We start from the raw sequence: 27,746 nt of genomic DNA on the forward strand, positions 1-27,746 counted from the left end.
ATGTGGCATATATTATGGTGTTTGAATTTATTCATAATCAAACAATTACTATAGTCAAACAGATTAGCACATCCATTTTATAGTTACCTTTTTGTGTATGTATGGCTTCCAAATCTAAACTTCACTCTTTTAGCAGGTTTCCTATGTATCATGTGATATTGCTTATACTCTGCATAGGGTATGTGAGTTATCTAAGCTTAATCGTCCTTCGTAAGTTTGGAACTTTGTGCCATTCGCCTTCCATCTCCCTAGACCATTTGCCCTTCCTAGTCTTCTGGTTCAGTGTATTTGAGGGCTTGAGGGAATTGGCTTTGCTATTTTTAGATTCCACATGTTTGTGACATCATACAATATTTTTCTTTCTGTTAACACAATTCTTTAACAAAGTCTGATGTTGCTATTTTTTGCTTCCCTTTAAGCAATAAAAATCTGCAGACTCTTAACGTTAATCTGACCTAATTATATGCCATTCTTTTGCAGGGTTTTCTCCTTATTGTATGCCTTGTCGTGATTCCTAAAATAGAGAATTATCATTGTTTGAAGTATTCAGTTTTTGGTTTCAGTTTAACAGTCCTGTCTCCTTTGCTCACCATTTCTTCAGCTGACACCTTTCTTGGGTTATTTTTCTCCTGTCAGATGTCTGTCCTTTAAAGGCCACTCTGTAGTAAACTTGGGACTGTAAGCTGTCCTTTTCCATGTAGAACTTTCTGGATATCACAGTTGCTTTTTGAGGTATAGATGGACTAATCATGAAACTTTGGGTCCAAGGTCAATAATTCCTTTCAGTAAATCTGGACGCCCCAACTCCTCTCTTCCCTGGTAAATTGTCAACAATTTGGGTTCGGTTTTTGTTGCTTTGTTTTTGCTCTGAATTTTCTCTGAGGCACTTTTCATGTTTTCTATTTTTCTTTATGTTTGTTTTGGATAATCATTAGAAGATTCTACCGACCAAGAATTATTTTTAAATAGGTTCTTTCCTTGCACATTAGTACAGCACTTTGTATGCTGTAGCCCAGTGCACGGTGAGGGTTCACCTCTATGTTGGGCCACAGGATTCCCCTTCCCTTCAGAGCTGCTGTGGAGAAAACACATATGCTCAATGTCTAACTCATGGGGTGGTCCTTTGCAGTTTCTTGCATACTTTGGAGGGTTCATTCCTGTTCATCTTTTTTATCTTTCCTGATTGTTCGTGTAAAGAAAAGTTGTAAGAATCAGTGTTGCCCTGGGAAACATTGCCCTACACCTCTTTGGAATCCTGTTTCTCTTTGCTTTAATGGCCTCAGAGAATTTTCCTTGTTTTCTATCAGATTCAGCCATGCACTAATTTTTATCTTATTTTTTTCTATCTTGTGTGTTCATGCATGTGTGCGTGTGTGCGTGTGTGTGTGTGTGTGTGTGTGTGTGTAACCCTGCATATCTTGTATCTAGCAAGTTCATATTATTGTTGGAAATAAAGTTCTACTTTGTTTCTTCTGTAATATTGTAACATATTTAAAATAATTTGTATCAGGGTGTACTTCCAGCTGGCTTTATTTCATTGTAAAGGGGCTCATAAACTTATTTGCTAATTTCTGTGCTTTTCCTACCATATGCCAGCCATTTTCCTACCATGTAACTATATCCATTTCTCAGGATGTATACTTAGTTGTGTATAGTGCATGTTTAAATGTTGAACTGCTGGAACCATGGAGCCTCATTCATGATGCTAACTTTCCCATACACTGCCTCACCCTGTTCTCTTCTCTAGTTTTACTTACCCCTGAGTCTACTCCACTCTAGCCTTAAGGCACCAACTTTCTCAGCCCAAAGTAATCTCTTGCTTTTATATACCAGTCATGGAGCATGGGTTCTTTTCCTTGTTACAAGCTACTGGCATTATGTTATTGTCCAAGCATAGATGACCTTCCTCTAACCTGTAGTCATCTGTGAAATGTTAGTCATAATTATTGACCTGTGTGAATGTTTATTTTAATGTATCCAAAATCTATGTTGAGAATGTCACCCATGCATCTTCCATGTGATATAATTAATGTATAAATAGAACGTTTTTATGATTACGTTTACTCGAGGCTGGGTCTGCCATGAATTTCTAAACAAATTGCCTCTTTGCTCTTATAGCAGAAAACAAGACACTTTTAAATTTTTACTGTTGACTTTTTATATTTGTGTATTTTATGGCCATGTATGTATACCACACACATGCAACAGAAGCCTGAAATGTTAGAAAAGAGTATTGGATCCCGCAAAACTATAATTATAGGCAGTCAAGTGTGAGCCACCATATGGGTGCTATAAACTGAACTAAGGTCTTCTGTAAGAGCAATAACCACTCTTATCTGCTGAGCCATCTCTCCCACCTTAATTGTTTTCTGTTTTTCTTCTTTTCCCACTCATCTCTTCTGCATCATGGTGAAAGCTTCTCAACTGGTGATGTGCCCTTAATCCTCTATTCCCTGCAGTTCAGTTCATTCTTTTCCCAGGAAAGTAACCTTACAAGGCTGTGTGCAGAGACCCTATCCACCAACAGTATGTCCCCGATATTTTACATTCCTTCTTTTATTACTGTTGTATTGTGTCATTAGACTATAGGTTCCTGCGAGAAAAGAGCTGGAATCACTACTTACCATCACTCATACCCGTCTTTCCCTTCAGTTTTCTTTCATTTTTTTCTCTTGGAAATAACAGATTTTGCTTTGTATATTTTGAATCTCTGATGCTGAATGCATGCATAATTAGAATTAATTTGCCTTCCTGTTGAATAACTTCTTCAAGGAAGTGTTTGCTTTTGTTTTCCATAGCAAAATTACTCTTTCTCAAATCTAATTCTTTTAATTTTAATTGAGCCATGTTGGGTTTATTGTGATTAGTGTTTGTACCATGCCTTTTTTATTCTTTGACTGTCAATCGAATCTAAGTACATGTCTGTATTTTAAATAGATTTCCACTAGAGAGCACCGAGCTGAAAGTTTTCAGTCTAACAGTTCCGTCTCCACACCCCACCACTGCCTTTTCAGTTGTAATATTTAGACATTAATTAAAGAAAAATATGATTGGGTTTAATTTATCATCTTTATATCTATATACATTTATCTTATATGATGTTTTCTGCCTTTCTTTTATAGGTTATTTTTAGTATTTCATATTTCTATATTAGCTAATTCATTATACATCTTTCAATTATATTTTCAGGATTGTTCTCATGTTCTGATCTATTTAATTCATTATTATCTTCAAATGTAGTCACACCATTTCTTCATTGGTACAAAACCTGACAAAGACAATCTTCTATTTCTCCTGTAATTATTGCTAGTGCCATGTACTTTAGTTGTACACATATAACAAAATATATCTTACTCCTAATTTTTAGTCAGGTATTTAGAGAAAGTATTCATGTTCAGATCTTTTTCTTTGTTTATATAGATGTAAGGTTTCCTTTTCTTTAACACTTTCCATACCATGCATTTCCAGGTGCAAAATTATCGTCACATTATAATGCTTGTAAAGACTTGTGTGAATTCTGTTTTTGAACAGTTGTGCTAGGCAGCCCTTTCTTAATGTGACAAAAGACCTGAAGTGACCCATTGGAACAGAGGAATGCTTTATTTTGATTAATGGCTTGTGAGGTTTCATTCCAAGGTCATGTTGGCCCTGTTTCTTTGGGAGTGTTTGGCAGAAAAAGCTAGCATGCCTCCTGTAATTGAGAGGCAAAGAGAAAAAACAAAGAAGGAGGAGGGTGGGCAAAGGACATGGTGGGCAGAGGAAGAAGAACAATTTTTGCCCCGATGTCTGATTACTCCTTCAAGGGCAAAGTCTAATGACCCCCATCTCCTATCAATAGGCCACCCCCTAAAAGTTCTGCCATCTGTCAGCAGCATGGCAGTTTGGGAACCAAGCCTTTAAGCCTTTAAGAGACACTAAGTCATAGATACTGTGTGTGTGTGTGTGTGTGTGTGTGTGTGTGTGTGTTTCTATACACAGTGTTATAACTGATTTTCCTCTCCTTACAGTTTCTGAGGAGAAACCACCATTAGTTTTCTATTGCTGCTGTAACATAGCACCACACATCTGATGGCTTAACAGAACATTCAGATACCCAAAATGCAGTGAAGGTTGGTGGTGGTATTTGCAGGGCTATATTCTTGCTAGACAGTGTAAAGTATAATTCATTTCTTTGCCCTATGCAAATTCTACTGGAAAATATTTGTCTTTGTTTGGGTATATTGATTAAATATGCTGCATGATTCAGTCTGATGCCTTTTATTTAATGCATCTCTTCAAGACCTACTTAGACAAATGGAAAGTAAACATCACTATGAATCTACTGATGTGAGTATCACCTTCCTGAGGCTCCTATGACTACTCTATACCTGTCCTCTGCAGGGCTTTTCAGACTTTATATTTTCACTTTGACCTTGAAGGACCTTGCAGGGTGGGGTAAGATTTTTTTTTTTTTTTTTTGTACATCTTCCTTAAATTTCTAGTAGTCCCCCTGTAGACACATCCCACTTAATACTCAGGAAAACTCAGAGAGACCTTGGGGACAATTTCTTTCTCTGCTTTTATGAAAGGTTTATTTCCTTTCTGGACCTCTGCCCGCTGACTTGCAGCCACTTTTACCTCCCTAGAGTCCCATCTGTATCTGCTCAACTCCCCCAAGATTACTTGCTTCTGTAAGCTGCCACTTCCAAGGCACACAGTCTGCAAATTGACTTTCAGAAAGAAATGTAGAGGCTTTGGAGAAGACCTCCCTAAGAAGAGATCATCCCACTGTGCCACCCATGCACTAGTGGATGAAAACTGTTGTCTCCTGAATTTTATCTGCTTTCCCAGTTTGTTAGAGGTAGGCAAAGCTTGGGCCCAGGACAGTCCAGTAGTGCATGACTTCTTTAAAAGTGCATCTTCCTACTTTAGACTGGGCACCAGTATGTTTCCTTCACTCTGTTTTAGTTTGTTTGTGGTGTTTTGTTTGGGGTGTGTGTGTGTGTGTGTCTGCTCAAGAATCATCCTGGTGTCAGAGAGTTTCTGTCACAAGAGCTGTAACAATTAGGGAGAGATCTGCTCCCCCCCCACCCCCGGAACCTGCCTGGGAACTCTGAGGTGCCAACTGTAGGTAGGGCTGCTGGGAATGCTGATGGTTCCTCTAGCTGTGGGATGGGTGGCTGGAAAAGCTCTGGGTTCCTCCAGGGGTAAGTTAGGCACAGCTGCTGTGGCTCCACGGTTCCTCATGCTGCAACCCCAATGACATGAGAAAGTTCATGGGTTTTTACAGGCTTTAATGTCATGACGGATAGTGGATGGATCTGGATGCATCCCCCCCACCCCCCCAAACCCAGGGCAGACCTGAGTTAAATAGGGAGGGAGAGAGGAGGGAGAGGCTGGGGAAAATGTTTAATTGGTTCCACCCTCTGGCCTTCAGGTACCTCATTAGTTTGTAAATCTCTCTAGGACCTGAGGCCTGTTCCTCATGACTGTTGGCCATAGACCTCTCTGTGGGAGTGGTTGTTGGAGGGCTGAAGCTAAATGAAAAAGAACCAGGGCCTGGGAGCAGAGCTGAACACCTGCCGTCCATCCAGTAAGGTTCCGGGGTTCAAGCTCATGTTCGACCACACACCTAGCTGCTTCTCACAGCCCAAGGCCCCCTCCCCCCCCCCCCCCCGCACACACACACACCTGCCTATATACTATTACACCATAGGGAGCTGTCTGCACCTACTCAAGGCCTTTTGACATCTATTGCCTATTATCCTTCCCACCTTTTCTCTTTATACATTCCTTCTTGACACCTTGATGTTTGCTTGAGAGCCTTGTGTTTTTAACCCTTTTCTGTATACTGCCAGTCCCTGTCTTATTCTGCCTAGGACATCCTCATTGAACTCAAAACCCAATTGCCTTTGTTCCTGATCATTTGTGTTTTTCTCAGTGGGCAAACAAGAGTCTCATTCTGCTGTGCTCATGAGTGACAGTGTTACAGCTTCAGCATCCATCGGCATGGTTTATCCTGTGTCTTTCATGTAATATTTACTTCTTATTTCTTGTGTGACACTTTTCACTATTAATTTGCAGACTGCAAACTGAAATAAAGTGCCTTTCTCATTGTGGTTTATTATTGTGGCCTGGCAATATGCATGTGAACTGTAATACTCCAGCATATCTACTGTTGTCATTCAATTATGTGACCATAATGTCTCTCCCATTGATTTTCTTCATGCCAAAGACTTTGCAAATATATCACTACAGGAGCCCCAACAAACAATCCACAAAACACAATAGATGCTCAAATATTTGTTACAATATTGGAGTGTTTACTTAAGTGGCTTTGATTTCTAGGGCTGAAATACCCTCGCCTTCAAACATTGTTTTGTTAAGTAATATTAGGAAAAGAAGGAACCCACTGACGAAGCTTTTATGATTTTCAGATTTTTATTTCCAGCTGCTTTATATTTTGATGTTTCAGATTCACCAGTCAGACTTAGTGGATATTGCTTTTAATACTGGAAGCTCAGCCTTGAGATACGTATGTTCAGAGTTTCAGCACGAGATTTATATTGATTTGAGTTCTGTTGATGGAGGTACTATTTTAAAGTCAGCCTGGTATCAGTGCATATTCTAGACTGCTTCGGTAGCAGGATTATTTCTCAGCAAATGGAGAAGATGAGTAGCCCTGGGTGTGCCTTCATTTTTATATGACATTAGTAGACTTTGGCCAGAAATTTCCAAAGTGGATAGATGTAGTAACATGTAGGTCCCAGGTATAGTTTGTTTAAAAATAGTACTGACAATTGTTCCAGTTGGCAATAGACAACTCTTTCTTGCAGCAATATTTGCAAAGGGTTCAGCATGTGTGTGCACCAAATATTTTCTTAGGTCTTTTGCACTTTGTGTTTTCAAATTAAGATTTGGAGAGGAATTTTACAAAGGGGCATTCAGATGAGTGCATCAGGCTGGGTAATAACGTGCATGACTTTGCTGTACTTTGAGTTTTGCTACAAGCCAAGTGTATCAAATTTTTGATGTATGCATTGTTTTTTAATTATATGTTTCTTGGGGTTTTTTTTTTAAAGGACAAGCATTAATATGTTATGTTTATAGACGGCTCTCTATATAGGGACCAATGATACATATTTTTACATGCCCTCGGTACTAAAAAGTACCCATGAATTACTGCAAAGGCCAATTTTAATGTGATATTTCCCAGATACAGGCTTTCTTCATCCTAGTCTATGTGTATATAAAACATACACATCCTAGTGTATGTTTTATTATCCAAAGAGCATTAGCATCATGGAGAAGGGAATGGAGTGCAGGGAGATTTGTTCTCCCTTTCTCTGTCGAAGGAAAGATACTCTCAGAGTCATTCAGTCTGACATGTCTAACCTTCCCAAATTTACTTGCCTTTTAGTACATTGTCAAAAGGAGGAGTGTCTTAGAAGACATAAAACCAAAGCAATATATTTACAGTTAAGTGACAACCTCAAATGACTCAGAGGACAGGCTGTGCATCTGTCTAAAGGAATAAGCCATACTGGCTGCACTTAAAAGCGATCCAAATGCACATTCATAGCTAATTATAAACAAAAACTAGTTAACACTTTAAATAAAAGGAAAAATAGCACAAAGATTTAGAGCCTAGGCAAGTAGATGAAAGGGCCCTGAGTTGCCTTCCATCTGATATTACTCAGAGGCAACTCTGTCTCCAATTACCTGAGAATATGTGGTATTCCCTCATGAAAGCTGGAGATCAGGAAGGGCGTCCGTTCCGTGCCTCTGCTTACTCAGTCACTTGGAACAAGGTCAGCAGAAATACTTCACATTGCCAAAAGTCTGGAGCCAGACAGAGACCAGAGACACAAATCACAGGGTCAGAAGACTAACTTAGTAGGGCAGCAACCCCTAGGAATAATTTGTTGGGCAGAGATTCTCCTGGGTACGACGCATCAGGGCTGCCTGAAAAGATACCATCAGCAGGGCTTTAGCCACTCAGTGACACAGAGCCATCAAGCCTTTGGAAGAAACAGACTAAGAGGACAGTCTTGTATCTTACTACTGAAATGAATGGATACAAATAAAACTAAGTAAACAATGAAGGCTGCATCCTAAGAAGTTTACTGGTGCCTTCATGTTTGTTTGTTTGTTCGTTTGTTGCAGTCCCAGCGACTTCTCTTGTCCAAATTGCAGATCTCTACCATGAAAATTAGAGACTAACGCCTAATAGGCATTGTTAGGTTTATTAATATTTATACAGGCATTCTGTTAGGTTTATTAATATTTATGGTCCTGCTCACCTCTGCAGATCAGCACATGACTGACCAACTTCCCTAGTGTCCATTTCTTCTTATAGTATTAAGTCTATTAGAATGATAGTTGCTAATGTCCTCTAGAGATTGTCTATTCAAACCACATTCTTCTTTGCCATTTTCCTTAAACTCAGTCAGCTGGTTTTTGCTTACAGGTCAGTGCTGAATTTCTTTCTCTATGAACCAACTCGGTGAAAAAGAAAATTCACTCCAGTCTCATGCAGAAAGATTGTGCCATAAAAGTGAGGGCCAGTTATTAAAGTCTACCTCAATCTAGTCCTAAACTAGAATTTAAACCAGGTTTGTCTAACTTAATGGTATGCAAGACCTAAACACTGGATAGAGTTTGGGTAGTTTTCCTGGTCGTAATTGTACAAATGGCTTCTCCTGGAGACTTGAGCTTTGGGGAGGGGGTTATGAGCAATGGTGTTCACTAATCGTTATGCAGAGACACTTCAGTCGAACTTGGCCAAGGACACCACTAGGAAAGCTGTGGCAGAGGGAACTCAGGCAACTTGTTGACATCTTAGCACTTTGCAAACCTCCCCAAACCCAGCCTTGTGCCAATTTGTCCATTTTAAGTGTCCCTTTGGTTTTTCTTTACATACTTGTCCTAGAATCATAAGTTTGGTGGGTTTGTTTGTGGTGCTACTTGTCAACACTTTATGTAGACTAGGCAAGTTCTATGCCACAGAGACATAGTCTCTAATTAGTCTAGAAGTGACCAGAGGGCTGTCACATAGATGTCAAAAAAGAAATGAACTATTTGCTCTGAAGAATAGGAGATAAAATCATACATGAATTCTGAAATGTAAATATTTTCTCCTCTATTCTTTTATATTGCATAGTTTAATCATAATCTTTTGTTGATAGCTAATTATATATATATCAGAAATTACTACCCAGAAGAACCTGGGCTTTTATAACACTTCACAGAATCATGTGCACCATTCAAAATTACCTACACATAATTTGTTTGTATTTTACTTAAGTGTGTGTGTGTGTGTGTGTGTGTGTGTGTGTGTGTGTCTACCTGTCTGTCTATGTGTGTCGAAGTCAAGGGACAATTTTCTTCCATCTTTGCATGGCTCCCGGGGAATCAAACTCATGTCACCAGGCTGGTACAGTAAAGCATCCCCAGCCACTGAGCCACCTCACTAGCCTGCCACAAGTCATTATTTTTATTTCAGAAAAAAAAATGCTTCGGTAAATTTAAATATTCAGAAAACAGGTTTGTGGTGCATATAGCAAGTTATCTTAATTTCTATGTCACCTTTAACAAAGACTTAATGAATCTCTGCAGATGCAACTATGCTGTGATTTTGATCACCGTGCATGAAAAGATTGCACCCTGCCCCTCCATGAAAGCAGATCATTACCACTCACAATGGCATTTTATTTCAGTTTGCTGGGTTCATCTTCAGTACCCTAAGCAGGCATCAAGCTTGCCGTGTCATCAAGTTAGCATCAAAATCTTATGTTCACCTCACAGAGAAACCTTTTGTTTTATACAATCACAATACTTTGATATTTGTTTTAAAACGTGGCCCAAAAGGGGGACTCGGGCAGCAAATCATTGATTGTCTGTTTGTGTAAAGCCCCATGCTAGATAAAGTATGCACTTCAACTTCTGAGGCTTTTTGTTATGTTGAACAAAGGCATGGCAGGCACTGGGAGAGGGCCCTAAAGGGTGTGAAACAAGGTCTCACAGTGTAGGTCAGACTGGCCACAAAGTTTGATTCCCCACCTACACTCTACCTCCTATGTTCTGGGAAAACAGATCTGTGCCACCATGTGTCACTCTCAGAATGTTTTTTGCTTTGTCTTCAGATTGCATTACAAAAAGAAATCTGCCCTGGCTCCTAGCATTGTTGACTCTACATTCAGAGTTAAAATTTGGCCTTTAATGCACTTCCTTTGATCTCCAATTTGACTGTTTATCAAAGCTGATTAGAGTTTCAATATACAAATCCCTGTAGCTTGAAAATCACGTGAAAATAATGGATAGTAGAGAAGTCCCGAGCATTGCCTGTTATTCTAATTTGACTTTATTATTGAGCATGGTTATTAGGTTTGGTAGGGAGATCTGTTTTTATGTTTTATTTCTTTGGTATGGATCTATCTCCTGCCACATTGAATTAAAGTGGTTTTGGTTTTAATTTTTTTTAAGCCAACTTTCTCAGGCACTGAAACAAAAGCTGGATTGGTAGACATCAAAAGGAATTATTACTGTGCACTAGCAAGACTCACTTTATTCCACTTACCATGATTTAGGGGCCTGAGCTTTTGAAAAGCTGCAAGAATATATTTTCTGCATCTTGATATCATGTCAAAACATTATAAAACAGTGGTTTGCTCACTTAAAGATCTTTCAGATCTTCAATGCTCAAACTTAAGGAAGACATTAATGTCACATGTACTGGTCATTATAGACATTGTGCTAAATAATTTGCATATGTTGACAAGTGAATCTGATTGGTAAATGTCATGTGACTCACATTAATCTGATGGGAATTAAAGAAGTTTTTAAGAGTATCTGTTTCATGTGCTTTTAGTTTCATAAATCATTTACTTGAATCTTCTAGACTAGCTTAGAAATTATTCCCATCAATTTTCATCAATGCTTTTATTCTATGTATTTTTCAAGAAAACAAGCAAACTCTCCTTTGTCAAAGTCGTGTTCATTTGAGCTGCCTCTGTTGTTTTTCCTTGAAGGCATTTTATGTTACTCCAGAATTGTTTCTGGAAGCAAATCATATTTTATTTTAGGCATGCTCAAGGTAGTTTTCTATGGCAGTATGTTCGTACTAGAGCCTTTTCTGAGTACAGTATCTAATATGTATCCCAGTCTTTCAAGTGGCTAATGATTGACCTGTAAATGCATGTAAACAATCTAAAGTTCAAAACAGGGAAAGGAAAGGAGAAAACAAAAATTCCTGATTTCAACTCAAATAATCCCTGTTAAATTCTGACCTCCATGGAAGAGACCGTTAGCCTGACATGTCAGGACAGTGGCTATGCAGGACAGACCTTCCAGAGCACACTTAAAACTGTAAAACATTAACCAGGTCAAGCTGCACTAGCGTGTGTTAAGTAGTGAGAGAGACACTTTAATAATACCCAAAGGATCATGGGTTTTATTTGGTGAACACTGCCAATTTCTTTTTATGATTATACAGTTTATTAAATTACCCTTCTCCACTTTGCCTTCTGATTTCTCCAAATGGCCCTAAGTGTGACCCAACGAGGAAGGTTTATAAGTAGAAAACTTCTTTATTTACTATTTGTGTATTTTGTTTTATCATGTCCACATCTGTTTTGGTGAAAGAGGCATTATGATGGTTGTGTAGGTGTGGTAATAATATTTTTCTGTATTGTCCTATAGTTTGGACATAACTAATGTTTTGCCATCCCTTAGGGTAGACTGAAAATAACAATTGTCTTGTTTAGTGTCTCTGAAACATTTATGCTAAATATAAATGCATGAAGAGGAAGAGAGGAGAGTTGTAGAATATTTATAGAACTTCTTAGAGAGAAAGTGAAAATTGCTGCCAAATATTGTACTTTTGGAGTGTCTGTGTGATTTGTAAGCAATATGAAATCTTCATTCCACCATTCTAAAACTGATCTGTGACTTCCTATGAGGCATCTTTATTTTTAGAGAAAAACATAGAACAAATAAATGTAGGTTTGAAGTTCAGTGATAGAGGCCTTGCCTGGCATAGGCAAGGCCCCAGATTTGATCTGTAGCACTGACAAAAATATTATAGCAGATAAACGGGAGAATGATAATGTCCCCTCATCAGAACAGATCATAATCAGTCATGTGAGATCTGTCCCCAAGAGTATGGCTACAAGGAATTTAAACTGTGTATCAGCTCCATTTATTTTAATTTCCAACATGATATTTGTATCTATGTTGGTGTTTAGGTCCCTGCACATTCAATGTAACTATGTAAGTAGTGTTTCCATTTCTTTAGGTAAAGAAATTATTTCCAACCTAAAAGTTTTGGTTGGTTATGTAAAAATCCTATGTTCTCACATATTAGTGTCAATTTAATTAAATTTAATAGGATTTCTACCATATCACTGACATGAACAGGGTTAACATAATATTTGTTTGGAGAACATTAGAATTTATAATTAAATCAACTCTGTGTTGTTTATATTGTATACTCTATGAGATGGTAGAGCCCTGTACCTATTTCACATCCTTTTTTTTTTTTTTTTTTGCATTTTCAGCTAAAATTGATCAAGAGTCACAAGAGACTGCCCTGACAGAAACTCATAAATGGTAAGACATAACTTTCCTTTAATATGATATTCCTTTTCAGAATAGCTTTATGAAAGCATTTAGTTTCTTTTAATCCCAGAAACTGGTTATTGTTTGTAAGGACCCTTCAAGCATAAAATTGGAATCTAACGTAAGAGTGTGCTTTAAGGCCACAGTGAATATCTGAAGTCCCTACGACAGATAATTCTGTTGTAGACTATCTTGTAATGAAAGTGCTGCCCCTTTCCAATGGGATTCAGAAGAAAGGATATACAAGACTACGCAAGATATGGAGAAAGTGGGTTTTGATTTGTTTGTATTTATTTTTATTAGCATATAAAACAACAGGTCTTATTATGTCATCTTCCTTATTATGACATCTCGTTGGACTTTCCTTATTAGTTCCTCACCATCCTTGTCATCTCTATTTTACTCTTCTGTATGTAACAACTTGGGTCAGCTTTACTTTAATTCTCTAAGTTTGAAATATAGCATTCCAGGATTTTCTGACTTTTTGGGTTTGTGTCACACAGTATAAGATTATTTTAATGCGTTTGTCCTTCTGAGTTGGCATGTTTCTATTATTTGTACTTTGGGTGTCTTGCTTGTAAAGTGCCATAGAGAATTTCTGTCATCATTTCCATTTGGGTTTGTAACCTTCTTGTGATTAGATTCCCATTTCTTTCCCTAAATTTGGAGAATTTTCTGCTTTTGTTACTGACTAGATTCTCAAAGACTTTAGTGTTTATCAGTTCTTACTTGTATTTCATTGTAGATTTTATGTCTTGATTGTGTCCCAAGTTTCTTAAAGTTGTCATCATGGTCATTGGCTTTTTATCCCTTGATGTTTGGTGCCACATTCTTCAATCTTGTTGATGCTCCTTGACATTCTTTCTTTCGATAGGTTGAGTCTATATCATTCTTCACAGTTTTTTCTTTATTTTATTTAATTCTTTTTGGTTTTTTTTACTATTATTTTAAATTGAAGTTTTACTATTATTTTAAATTAATTTTTTAAAAATTAAAGTATTTAAATAATATTAAATTATTGATGATTGTCTTTCTGGCACTGTAAATGTTTCATCTATATTGCCAGCCTTCCTATTTTTGGCTTTTCTCTCCAGTTCTTGGATTGATTATGTCTACTTTGTCCATCCACTTCTTTTTGATTCCTTTAAGGTTATAGATCACTTTGACACTTACAATTTTAAACCATTTTATCCATTTCACTTTTTTTTTTAATTCAGAGGCTGAAGAGTTACAATATTTTAATTGTGCTTCCTTGCTTTTCATGTTTGTGTTACACTCTCTGTTCCTCTTGTCCATGTACCCTTCCTGTCTTATTTGAGGAATCATTTGTTGAATAGCCTTCTCTTTGAAGCTCAGTTTGCAGCAGAAAAAAAGAGAACAGTACTGGTTTTACTTGAGGCATCCCATGATCTTTCTCTTCTTCTTGCTCTAAGCATTTTTCAGCTGTCTTCTCTCCCTTTTGGACTTCCAGTGCTCACCCTATCTCTTCGTGTATTCTTTTTTTTTTCCTCTTATTCTGATTTTTTTGTCTTTTCCCAAATCTTGAAGGCAGTTTCTAATCCACCAATTTAGATATCCTGAGAAACTTGTTTCAAGAATAAAAGTTGAAAGGTTTAGCTAAAGGAAATTTCCATTTCAATGTACAAAAGACACACAGTGGAAGCCAGGAGCTTCCTGGAGTGACCTTTTAGAATGAGGATTTGCAGTCAGGGTCATGGTTAGGAAAAATTTCCCCAGGAATCTCCATTCTCTGTCTTCCTCTCTACTCTTAGTCATTCTCTAGGGGAAAACAATTGTGTGTGTGTGTGTGTGTGTGTGTGTGTGTGTGTGTGTGTCTGTGTGAAAAACTCTGACAAATAACAAAGAGAAAGACAAGGAGAATGTATCTACAGAAAGAGAAGTGGGGAGAAAGAGGAGGGAGGGGAAGAGAGAGAAAGAGACAATGAGATAGGGAGGAGGTCATGAACTTTAAGGAAAGCCTGGGAGAAAGTGACTTGGAAAGCTGTTTCACAAGCTTGTAGAAGACAGCAAGTCTAAAATAAACCAGGCAAACCAAGAGGAGCTGATGTTGAAGCCTTGAGTCTAACATCAGTCTGGAGACAGAATTCCTGCTTGGTGGAGACAGGAGTCCTTCCTGCTCCTAAGCATGAGGGCTTCAGCTGATGGGATGTAGCCCAGCTATGTAGAAAGAGAAATATGCTTTCTTTAAAGTCCAGTGAAGGAAGTGTTAACCACATATCACACCTACCTTCACAACAACTAGACTGTTGTCTCAATCCCAACGAAATATAATCCACCCAATGGAATACTACAACTTGTGATCACATTAGAAAGAGACTCTAAGTATTCTTAGTGAAAGTATTTTATTGAGCCGGGCAGTGGTGGTGCACGCCTTTAATCCCAGCACTTGGGAGGCAGAGGCAGGCGGATTTCTGAGTTCGAGGCCAGCCTGGTCTACAGAGTAAGTTCCAGGACAGCCAGAGCTGTACAGAGAAACCCTGTCTCAAAAGATTGAAAAAAAAATTAAGAGTTTTATTGAATAAATTCCTTGTCATTCCTTTACTAGACAAGTCCCTAACAGTCTCAGTGTGTGCTCACATAGCACACACTGAGCAGCTCTTGAGTTGATATCAGATACTGTGCTAGGCAAACTGATTAAAGTATTGTCAAGTTCTAAGGAAGCAAAAGCTGAAGTGAAGACATCCATTGTATTAAACACAAATTCAAGGAGTTGGAAATACAATAAGATGCTTAGTTAGTACAACAGCAATTATGATTTTAGAGATTAACATAAGTAATGGATTATCTGAAACGTTTAACATTTTCCCCCAAAATGTTGTTCATACCATTTCCCCAGCACTATTATGTAGACTGGACAGTGATCAATGGTAGCTCTGTGAAGAAAGACAATATAACCCTTCTAGGGGCCTTTGATTTTGAGCCAGACGTCTTCATCACTATAGTTCTATACCTTAAACTACTATTAAAACTGTCAGTCCATAGTATTTACTTTGTTAAAGAGGATTGAATGACGTGATCCCTGACAGATGCTTTAGTTCTCAGTAAGTGATGGATAGATGTTAGCTTCTGTGTTACTGTTGTATTGTTATCATCATCAGAAACTAAAAAGATACATGGTAGTAGAACTGGGAAGGTGGGTCACTCACTGAGGTGCTTGCTTCACAAATTTGCTGAGTTTGACTCCCTAGCTGCCATGTAGAAAGCTGACCATGGCACTGCATACCTACAATCCCAGTGCTAGGGATGCTGTAGGAGGGCCGCTTGAGCTTGCTGACTGACTCATCCTGAAAAATGGGTGACTTTCAGGGTCAGCAAGAGATACTGTTTTAAAAACTAAGGTGAAAAGTTATAGAGAAAGATGCTCAAATGTTAACCTTTGGCTTCCATATTAACATACAGATACAAACACACAAATATATGCACACACTTGCACACAAGCACACTCAGACATACACATAGACACACACACACACACACACACACACACACACACACACACACACACACCAATATGGTTGTATAAATAGACCAAAAAGAGAAAAGCTAAGGGCTGGGGGCTGTTTACTTTGGATTCTGCTTGCAAGTGTCATTCTGGAAGAAGTGAGTTACTGTCTTGTTACTCTGCCTAAGAGAACTGGCTGTATTTGAACTAGGACTGGGAGAATTCCAAATTTAAAGACTTTGTCAATAAAAAATAAAGTGGAGATCTTGACAAAGAAACACTCAGGAACATTCTTCTATCCCGTGATACAACATAATAATATGTGGCAGGCAACCTATCAGAAGTTTAACAGAAAGACTAATGGATAGATATCCAAGAAGGGTCATTTGGGTATCACAGTTACTGCTGGAGTGTTAGAAGCCTATATGTACTACGGAAAGGTTTGGTATTGGCTCAAGACCCCTAAGACCAGGTTCTCAGCACAAAGGAAATTTATTTTCCCCAGAGGACCAAACATCAGGGGATAAGAGACAAAGGCAGGAAACAGAGGAAAAGAGAGAAGGGGGAGGGAATAAGGGAGAAGAAAGGGAGGAGTATTTGTCCAGGAGAGAAGACAAAGGACTGCCTTTGGATAGAAGGGAGACAGACATGACCCATAGAAAAATAGCAATTTATAAAGGTAAAAGGAGAAATCCCATGCTAGGATGAGGTGTTTGATTCTAATTGAGCATATTATTTAGGCAAAACAAGGTAACTTTTGATTGCTGGACCTCAGTACCTCCATGGTTGGACCTGGAGCCTCTGAAGGTGGAAGTGGCCAAATAAGGGAATAGACCTTGATGGCTGAAAAGAAATGCAATCCTTTTCTTTTTCTTTTTTCTTTTTTTTTTTTCCACACAGGGAATGGGAGAGCGGGGCAGTGTCTGCCAGAGCCATGTTTGCCATGTTCTGGCTGCCTAGAGTCCCTTCATAGACTCTCTTCTCTTGAACCGCAGACCAGGGTAGAACAGACAGAAACATTCTCCAATCTGTCTTGGGATCCCTCGCTGCATGTCGCAAGCCATATAACCTCTCACCAACCTCTGGCTAAGTAATTCTGACTCTGAGAAATCCCAGGATGCCAGACTTAAAAATAAAATCTCACAATATTTACTCTCCATGAGCCATGTTTGCCAGCATCAACTAAGCTGCTACTTCTGTAAGAGTTGCTTGTAAGCCAGGAGAATTGTTTCTGCCTGGTGTGCCAAGAATGCCACTCAGTCAGGTTGACTGGATCTTCTCAGGCTTATGGGAGGGAGTAGTCAGGTTGTTTTTTTTTCCAGATTCTAAAGTTTCAAGTCTCAATTGTGTGTAACTGTGAAGCATTAGCTATATTCTTGACCCTGCTACCCGCTACCCCCATTAGTAGATCACATAATGTGCTCAATGACTGTATATACATCAGTAGAACTCAAAGCCTTGGTCTTTTATGACCCTCCTTTGTGTTCTTAACTTGGTCTCCCACCTCTGACATGGTCAGCTAATACTGAAATAAAACATGCATAAGACTCACTACATCTGTGTTCTAGACACCTCAGTTCACTCAATGTGGCTGATGAAAAGGTAAGTCAAAAAGTTGTATTCATTTAGACTTGAAGGGTCTCATCTTCTCTCTCTGTTTTTAAATTTTTATTCTTGTCATTTTCTATGTATCATATTATCATAAGACAAATCACATCCATCCTGGGGGTAAGATCTGGAATAAAGAAATTCTACTACGTCTTTTTATATTAGTTTGGACTCACAAACTTTGTATTCATCCTTCCCCACCCCTGTCTTCTATCAGCCATTTCTGACTTTCAGACAGGAAATATACTGGACTATTTTCGTTTCTGTAAATGTATTGAAAGCCTCCTAATCAAAGGAATTTTTCTGTTTAATTCCTAGTTTATTTGTTTTTCTTTAAATCTGGGTGATTCAGTGAATGCTTAAGAAGAGTTAGTTTGTGTTTTGTGAACAATCCAGTGATAGCCTGGTGGTAGGTTTGACTTTAGAAATGATGGTCATTTCTAAGTAATAAGAGTTGCTGAGTAAGACTTCAGATGTCTGAAGGAGAATGTATGACCATACATATTCACTGAATACCCTTCTATCCAAAGAGAAGTGCCTTGGATTTTGAAGTACCATGCCACACCACATGATCACAGAAGCTTCTGGAAGAAAAGACAGGATTGTCTTGTAGGAAGAGCCTTGCTGGTTCCCCAGAGCCAAGCTCGAACTTTCAGGAGCATAGCCCATGAGATACAGACAGTACTCGGGACTCTCCTTCCTCTGCCCTCTGAGGCCCTATCAACGGAGGCTATAAAATCAGCCAATCCACACTCTGGAAGTTTTACTAATTTAAAAATTATGATTAATAAGTTCAACTTGTTTTCTTTTTATTTATTCTATTTCTTTAAATTCATGGTCATTAACCAAATATGGGGTGGAATTAACTTTGAAATAGAATGGGTTTTAGAAATGCTGTTTATGTCAGTGGCCAGAAGCTTTAGTGTCATTGAATTTATTTCTGGTTTTATTAAAACTAATAGAAGAGATGAAGAAGTAAAATTTAAATTATATATAAACCAGTCTGTTCAGGAATTTACTTTCTTGTGTTCTATAATCTGTAACATTGTGGGTAAAGAATATCAAAGAGAGGTATAATACCTGATGGTATTATAACTGAGTGGAAACTTAAGGATTCGTTGGAAAGTTGGTTGGATGGTGTTTTGCTGGGGCAAACAAGTGAAAGAACATTTTGTTAAAGTGGAAACAGGTGTGAAAGACTAAGGCAGACTCATGAAGGAGTGTTTTGCTGAAGCAGACACAGGAGAGAGGATGTTCTGCTAAAGCAGGCACATGAAAGGACACGTGATGAAGGATTCTTTGCCAACACCACACATGTATTGGTCTTCCTTACTCTGTGTAGTTGAGCTGCATTTGTTGGGACTCTGTGGGCTTGGGTTGATTTGATACACATGCTGAGGCAAGAGCCGTGTTGAGGCAAGGCACGTGGAAGACATATGATGTTTGGAGGGAATAAATAGGACTCCACAGAGTGACAGAGACAGAGCTTAGCTTGCTGGTATAGCTAGCTGTGCGATGTGGGTCTCTTGTCTTCTCTGATCTTTACTTTCCTCTTTCCTGAGAGAGACACAGATGAGAATTTCTCCTGGTGTACCTGCTGCTCCTTCCTGCTGACTTGAGCAGTGTGTGTGTGTGTGTGTCTGTGTGTGTGTGTGTGTGTGTGTGTGAGAGAGAGAGAGAGAGAGAGAGAGAGAGAGAGAGAGAGAGAGAGAGTAAGAGAGAGAGAACATGTCTAGACAATGTCTATGGATGCACAAGTGTCATGCTCACATGTAGAAGTGCAAGGACAACCTGTGGTTCTCTCCTTTTGCCATGCGAATATTGGGGCTCAAACTCCACTTGTCAGGCTTGGCAATAAATGCCTTGCCCATGAGGCCTCTTGCCAAGCTCCTCAAACTTTTAAAAAAATGTTTCAGAATAGAAGTCTCTTTCCTCCGGGTGCTAAAAACAAAGAGTAACTGTAACCAATCAGTGTTCCTTTCTCCCTCCCTTGTGTTCAGCACCGACCCCAGTCTCTAAGCACGTTAGTTCTGTGATCTCCGCTAGCCATACCCTTGGCCCCTGTAGCTAATTTTCATATTATAAGACAATAAAGAAACTGTTAAACAGTGATTAGAACTAGAATACAGGGAGATGTGCTATGACACACTGTTTTCTGGATCTGACATGGCCTGGCCATTGCAGTCAGGATCACAGAAGCAGTAGGTACCTGTTTGAGCTCTGTGTGCATAAATTAATATTAATGTAGGAAGCAGGAATAGCTAGGAAGAACAGGATAAGCAGGAGGTGATGAGAGACAAGGAAGTAAGGGATGAGTATGGTTTGGATATATTGAATACACATGACATTACCAAGAAATTTAAAGAGGGATAAAAATTTAGTATCACAGTGGTATTGAAGTAATGAGTCAATGTCTTTTAGCATTATTATGTGATGAAGCTTTGACTACATAGCTGACCATTTACTTGAACTGCCTCAAGGAATCTTTTAAAATTCACTGTAAGAATTAGAGGGACAGGATTTTGGCTATTTAGCCCAGACTAGTCTTAAGCTTCTGAGTCTCCTGCTTTAAAATTCTTTGTACTAAGATTGGAGCTATGTACCACTGTGCTCCACATCCCTTTTTTAAAGAGAATATGGTAGATTCTTCCTCCTGTCATATTTTATTTAGATGTAAGCAAAAACACTAGAAGCAACCAGTGATCCAAAGCAACCAATAGTTTAGGAAAAAAAAAAAACACATCTTAAAAAGAATTTTAATTCATACATTTTAATTCATACATTTCTACATGTAGTATCCCTTGAGTGATATTTTACTAAAGCCAAGATTGCATAACAAATGAGTTGAAATGGAAAAATAATCTTTCATGCAAAATAAAGACAAAACAAAACTAAAAAAAAAAAGAATAGGCTGGGAGAAGTGGGAGAGCTATTAGTGCCAAAGGTTTCATATAGTATAGAACTGTTCATTCATCATGGCAGGGAAAATATTTAATTAGGCCTGACTGATGCACACATACTTTATCATGTTTGGTGACTTTTAGAGTGTCAGTTTGTAAAGTGTTTATCCAAGGAATGGACGTCTGGCACAAGGATAAAATGAAAACTGAAATGTTTAGTTCCTAATAGGCATATTTTCCAAAATCTTTCTGAGTAACTATCCAGAGATGAATACAAAGACTACAGGTCTTGTTTATCTGCTGATGCTGGCCGACCATGCAGGCTCCAGCCTGGCATTAAAACTGAAGTGACATGGAATGTCTTTGCAGAACCCTCTCAAACAATGACATCATTCCCTTCACTATATTGATAAAGTCAAGTAAAGTTGGTGTTTCTGACTTCCCAATTTGGGATTTTTTTAGTTAACTACTTCAAATCCTACCAGATTTACTGTCTAGAGGCCGAGAGGAGAAGCTCACAGCTTCCTGGAGAGATGGCAGAAACCTGTATATCTTGACTTTTACCTTCAAGCCATGTGGTAGCTTCTAGGTTCAGCCCATTAGAAACTGATTGCTTTCTGTGTTGGCATCATTTTTTTTTTTTTAAATCATTGTGAGAGCCCGGGCTCCCTCTGCAGGTTCTGTGGCCTTTGAGGGAGAGGGATAACGATGAAGTGTTCTTGCTTTCAGCTTTTCTATCTAAATAGAAAGATTTCAGAACTGTCTGCTTCAGAGAATGTTAGTCCCCCCTCCTCTCCAATTGTAGATATAAATTACATAGGAGAATTCATTGCATATGTTTTGCCTTTTATGGGTTTATATTAAGAAATGGCCAGTTACACAGACTCAAGTTCTTTCATACTCAACTATTGAAAAGTAGTTAGAGGTCTAAACAACAAAACCATCTCTAGAAGGACACACACTTAGAACTCTCAGACATTTTCCTTCTTAAAAACAAGGAAAATAGGCATCAAATCACTGTTTTATGGCAATTCTAATCACTTTGCTTTTGACATACACATGGTTAGTATCAGAAAGGGGGCAATTAAGGCAAGAAAGAAGTGGGATACAATCTTCCCGGTTTCATTTTTTTTAAAGAAATAGACAGTTGAAATAGAAGGGTGGAGATAAATAACCAATGTTGACGGGTGTATTTAAGCATAATAGAACAGTGCTTCCAGCATGGTAGCTATTCCAGAGGAAGGAAGAAAGCAAGTAAAATAAAAGTCATCCAAGAAAATAGTCCAAGGTTACTGTGGATTTATTTTCTCAGCAGGTGGAGCATAAAGCATAACAAAAAAATGCAACAGTTATAGATGATTTCGTGTAGACAGACATTTCACCGGGGAAGTTAGAATGTTGTTTACTAGGTGGTAATTTAAATAGCTCCATATTTGGTTATAAGATATAAAAAGCAAGTTAAATTAATTTACCACCACAAAGCATTACAGGAAGCTTACAGGCTCCAAAGCAAACACAGGCAGCCTCACAGGTAGAACCCAGGCTGACTGTAGGACCACAGACCCCACCATGGCAAGTTATGTTTGTTGGGGTTAAGTTGAAATTTTTGGATGAACATTGGACATTGAAATCCTAGTTTTATCATTAAAGTATCTTCCTATATTGTCACACTTAGGGAAAGTTATCAAAACCCCATCTTTTCATCTTTAAACAACAAACAGCACAATGCTACTTGACATACAATACTCATCAATCACCACTAATGACTGAAATCTAATTTTTTCTTTTGTGATCACTGTAATGTCCTGGTTGGGTGGTATGAGCTCCTGAAATATTCTGGCTACCTTAGCCTGGGCAATGTGAAGCAAGCACACAATAAAAAAGAAAATAAAAATTGTATGTCCACCTTTGTGGAGAAAGATGGAGCCAGAAAAAAGGTGTCAATAAAACAAGCAGGCCTATGATATTCCATCTTGAATGGCAATCACATGCTGAAAATGATGAGTGACTCTTTATAACATGAATTCTACTCTCACTGGGAGAACATTGACATCATCATATTCTGAAGGCATTTTATCTCCACCTCTCATTGCATGAATGTTTATTCGATGTGTAGCTTGAAGACAGTGACTGAATTTTCTCACTGTATGAAAGACAATATGGTTGTTGTCTTTGACTAATAGAAGCTATGAGTACGTTCACATTGAAGACTTGCCATAAGAAGGAAGGGAGAGAAATTACCAGATATTCAACACCTATTGTGGGTTGGCCTGGTGGTTTGTATTCTCATGTTAATTCTGCTTCTTCAAGAGGGGCTGCCCTGCAGGAGCAGTCCATCAGCTCATCACATACTCAACTGATGCTATGTGAAACTTCTTCCCAGTTTAACTGATCAGTAATGGCGAGAGCCAGTGATTGGGCAGTGGACAGGAAATGTGGGACTGGAGGTTTGAGAGTTATGGCAGGTAGGGAGGGAGAACAGGACAAAGGAGTAGAGAGGATGGAGGAAAAGGAGGAGGAAGCTATGATGGACCAGAATTGCATGGCCAGGAGAAACCACAAGTAACAAGGAGTCATATAGCTGAAGAATGTTAGTAGAGTGTTAGATCTGCCCAATCTAGGAATATAGCTTATAATTATAACAACTGGATTGTGTGGGTTTTATATGGGTTTATTGGGGTTGGAAATTCCAACAACAAATACCCAATAAGAAGATGACCATGATCCTTTGACCTGTGGCAGGCTTTTTCATTTTTCCTTGCTCAGTTTCCTTCATTTGTTGTGAGAATTCAAGAGGATCATGTAGATGCTGTACTTAACACAAAAACAAACAGGGCAGTAAGTATCCTGTCAACATAGGTTTCTCCTCTCCAAACACCTAGCATATTTCTACATTTCAAACAACGATTTCCTGTGTGAGATCAAGGTCAGGTTCACATTCTCCCTCACACAGTCTTCTAAGGAAAAACACTAGCATATTTGGAATAAAAATATGTTTTAAGCCCTCTGGTAATACTGTGGCACAGAGATTTGCATCTTTAGTGATTTTGAAAGTGAGGGGTTATTACTGACACAGGAAACCCTAGATTAGTGTGAATGAATGCAAATTTTACATGCTACATCCAGTAGATTGCCAAACCCTGTTGTATATTATTTAACTCATCAAAACAGTTCCCAAAGTAAGTGGGAGTTCTTTTACAGTGTTATGAAAATATAACCTTACAAAGTAATCTATAAAGTCCTTTTTGTTGGTTTTTTGGCTCTAGTAGCCATGTTGCTAGGAGAATTGGGGGAAGGAAAGTATGACTGGATTCGAATCATTTGATGTGATACCTCTTTAAGTTTAGCCCTTTTCACTATTTGACATTGTGCAAGAAACTGTCTAAGAAACACATGAGAAGGTTGGCCAAGAGATGTGGCTTACTCCAGTCAAGGCCCTCTAGAAAAAATGTAGGGTAAATAAGGCAATGCAAATAACTGAGATAAGAAAACAATTTCAACAAATTGAGGACAAAAAAGAAGATGTGCTAAATAATTCTCAGCTTGAATTCACCTTGCAGACTTGAAATAAGGAGAGAAATTACCAGCTATTCCACCAAAGTCCTCATTTTCTCAGCAAGTGCTGCAGAAGATCCTTAGCTCAGCACTACCCGAGTGCACTAATTCAATACCTAAAGTTAGATGCCAGTGTTTTGCGTTTTATTTTCTATTTGATTAATCAGTGATAGCTGGATACAAATGAATTCATATTGTAAATATAGGATCTTTTGTAGTCATGATTTTGAGAACTTTAAATATAGACTCAGGAAAATAAGAACTGAGGGCCCGTGGAATGACTCAACAGGTAAAGGTGCTTGCTGCCAAGGCGGGTGACTTTTTATAATCTCATACAACATAGCTGTACTGCTTCTCCTGAATAATGTGTAATATGTTGCTAACCTGATAAGTCAGTATTCTAAAATGTCTTCATTTTATTTCAAATGTGTGTGTTGGGAAGGTGGCCTTTGTGGTACACCTGTATGTAATTCAAGAATTTGAGAAATGGAGACAGTAAGACTGAGACCTCTAGGTCATCCTTGGCTCTGTAACATGCTTGGGGCCACCTTGAGCTACATGAGACTCAGTATTAAAAAAAAAAAAAAAAAAAAAAACGAGGAGGAAGAAGAGGGGAGAAGACAAATATGAGTTTTTGTTAACTCTATTTAAGTAGCTAAGCCTTCTACTGAGATGGAAACTCACTGAATTTCAAACTCATTAAAAAAACAGTCTCTAAAATACATTTTTGCATGTCACACTATACACTTTCATACTCTTTTAAAAGTATATTTATGGTCCATGATGTTGCACACCTGTATCCCAGCATTTGAAAACGAGGATATAAAGAGAACTGAGTTCAAGACCAGCCTGGGCTACAAAGCAATACCCTGTCTCAAAATACTTTCCTTTCAGACTATTCTAAGAAATGTGTTTTTCCCTGGATAAATCAAAGCCAAATATTTTTACATGCTAGGCAAACTTCTCTCCAAAGAGCTACATTCCGAGCTCTAGTATTCTACTTGAGGCTTAAATTGCTAATGTGAATTTCTTGCATGTCTACTCCAGTAGCCTGCATAGGCATGCACAACCATTCAGCATTATAACATTTATGTAAGTCTCATGATGTATATTTTGTTCTATGTTATCAATAGATATACCAGGTCATAGAGGAAACGATTAGTTCAGTGTGAACAGTGTCTGCTGGTTTTCCAAATCCAAAGCAGCTATCAATCACATTGGTCAACAGCTGCATGTTTTCATAACTTACTGTAGAGTCAGGGTCACAATATAGTCAGAACATGAGGAGATATGTAGCTACAAAACTTCTATATGAAAATGTCTAAAAAGTAAATATTTATAAATAATTACCCATTTCAATACCTCTCTGATCCCCCAAAGCCATTAATTAATTTTCAGGGAAAGTTTCATTTTAGTGTTTATACCTGATACATAAAATAAGGCATAATACTTAGTATGAGTGCAAAATAGAATGACTAATGGATTTAGTCATTGAATGATGAATACTGGGTGAGAAAGATGGTTCAGGAAGCACTTGATGCACAAGTATGAGGTCTGATGTTCAGATGCACACACACACACACACACACACACACACAAACACAAACCCACAATACATACACACACAAGTTAGATGCTTACATATCATATATACTGCACACATGTGGGAAAAAATAAAATCTCTCAGGCAACACTACATAAATCAGAGGATGAGTATTTATCATTAGCTGTTAAAGAAAAATAGACATAAAATGATACTGCCATTTTATTCTTTGCTATTTCTTAACTCCATCCTAAAACAAAGAGAGTCATGTCTCCAACATCAGAAACAAAGAATTCCTGTTAATGTTCTTCACTTCCTCCTTGAAGAAGTTTAAAAGCCTGAAAAACATTGACAAAAAATAACAGCGGGAAAAACCAAGATATTTTGAAATAATCATAGATGGTTTTCAGATCCTACAGGCAAAGTTAAAGTTAGTAGAATGAGGTCACGCTAATGTTCAAGTGGACTTCTGGATTTTTACCTCAGTCCACCAGCCACATGAACTCCAAAAATATGAAGGAAATAAACTTTGAAATTAAAAGTAACAGCAGATATATTGGGAAATACTGGTCATATTTAGAATGAGGTCGAACCTTGCCAGCATCTTAGCCACGGACTGTTGGTGCTCGTTTCTATTTTGGTAGTTTATTTTTAAATGATTCATTGTCTTTCTGTCTTCTGAGTAAGACTGTGGAGGAAACAATCATCAAATCAGTACAAGTTTTTCCAGGCTTCTTGTTATTCACTCATCTCCTCCTAAGAATTCTTCCTCTCTAATTTATTACACACTTCTTCTTATTTTGTTTTTTTTAAGACAAGGTTTTCCTACGTAGCCCTGGGTGTCCTAGACCTTGTTCCGTAGACTAGGCTAGCCTCAAATTACAGAAATCTGCGTGCCTCTGCTTCCCAAGTGCTGGAATTAAAGGAATCTATCACCACTGCCTGACATTTTTTTTTAATTAATTTTCATTAAGTAACCCCTCACCCTTACTCAGGCAAAGACCCCGAATTAAACTCAGTGGGCCACACAGACAAAGGAGATGCCAATGTCAACTTGCTGAGAAAAGGGTCTGCAATCCTCTGATCCCATGGTCTCCTTTCAGCAGCCACTGTCCGTCTGTAGCTTAGGACAATGGGAGCAGCGCTGTTCCCTTGACCTCTCTTCAGCTACGGTCTGTCTGCTGGTTAGGATGATGGGAGATGTGAACTTACCTTTCTCCCTTTTAGCTCCCATGAAATCACATGGATTCAAACATCTTTATATTGCAGTATTCAGTTAGGGGGGCTTTCTAGGAGTGATGTAGAATAAGAACATTATTTTCAAGTGGAAGTCTGCAATTTACTCTTTCTGACCATTGATAGTTTGTTTTGACAGAATCATGCATGAACCGATTTTTCTCTCTAAACAGGAAGACATGGTTCCACTGTTTTCTCCTTTCCTGGGTTGTTGGTGCAAAGCCTACCAGCATTCTTACTCCTGACAGTCACATGTCACATGTGTTTTGTCTTGTTTTATTGCCCCTCTTGAAAGCACTTAGTTCCTCTTTGGGCCCAGAGGGCCTCACCCTTCTAAATACTTAATTTCCTTTTGTGTTTCCCTTATTAGATCCTCATCTCCTGTTCAAGAATAGATTTAGCCTAAATTTTGGATATTAGTGGCTAAGATTATATATAGTTCTGGAAGAAATGTGGAGAGAGGTGAAATAACATTCTTGGGATATGTATAACCAAACAAGTCGGAATGCTAAGCGCTTGGTTTAGTGCTTATGAGCCAAGCTTATGTGTAGGATGGTGTGACATCATCATAAGCTGGAGATCACTCAAGGAGGTGATGTCTTCAGATGGTCTGTGGCCTAAATCCTAAGTTTGAAAAATCCCTCATTTGATTTACTAGTACAAGATAAGGATTATCTGCCAGACAGGGAAATCAGTTTAAAATGAAAAGAGCAAATACTGGTTGATAGTTCATTGCAGGAATCGGTCTAATGAGAAAATATACCCAAAGGTACAGCCATTGGTTTTCATATACGAAGGCAATGGACATGCATATACAATTTTATTTTTACTTTGTACTTTGGTC

The 27,746-nt window shown here is 38.3% G+C and overlaps 1 protein-coding gene across 1 annotated transcript in view; it reads left to right on the plus strand.

Moving 5' to 3' along the window:
* The window catches only part of Fmn2 (formin 2), a 343,084-nt gene that overhangs the window by 251,944 nt on the left and 63,394 nt on the right, over nucleotides 1-27,746 (plus strand). The window contains exon 15 of the mRNA XM_034520965.2: nucleotides 12,537-12,588. Coding sequence (XP_034376856.1) covers nucleotides 12,537-12,588 — 52 coding nt within the window. The remainder of the gene's footprint in view (nucleotides 1-12,536; nucleotides 12,589-27,746) is intronic.

Source organism: Arvicanthis niloticus, chromosome 16 (assembly GCF_011762505.2).
Source record: "Arvicanthis niloticus isolate mArvNil1 chromosome 16, mArvNil1.pat.X, whole genome shotgun sequence".
NCBI classification, from domain to species: domain Eukaryota; kingdom Metazoa; phylum Chordata; class Mammalia; order Rodentia; family Muridae; genus Arvicanthis; species Arvicanthis niloticus.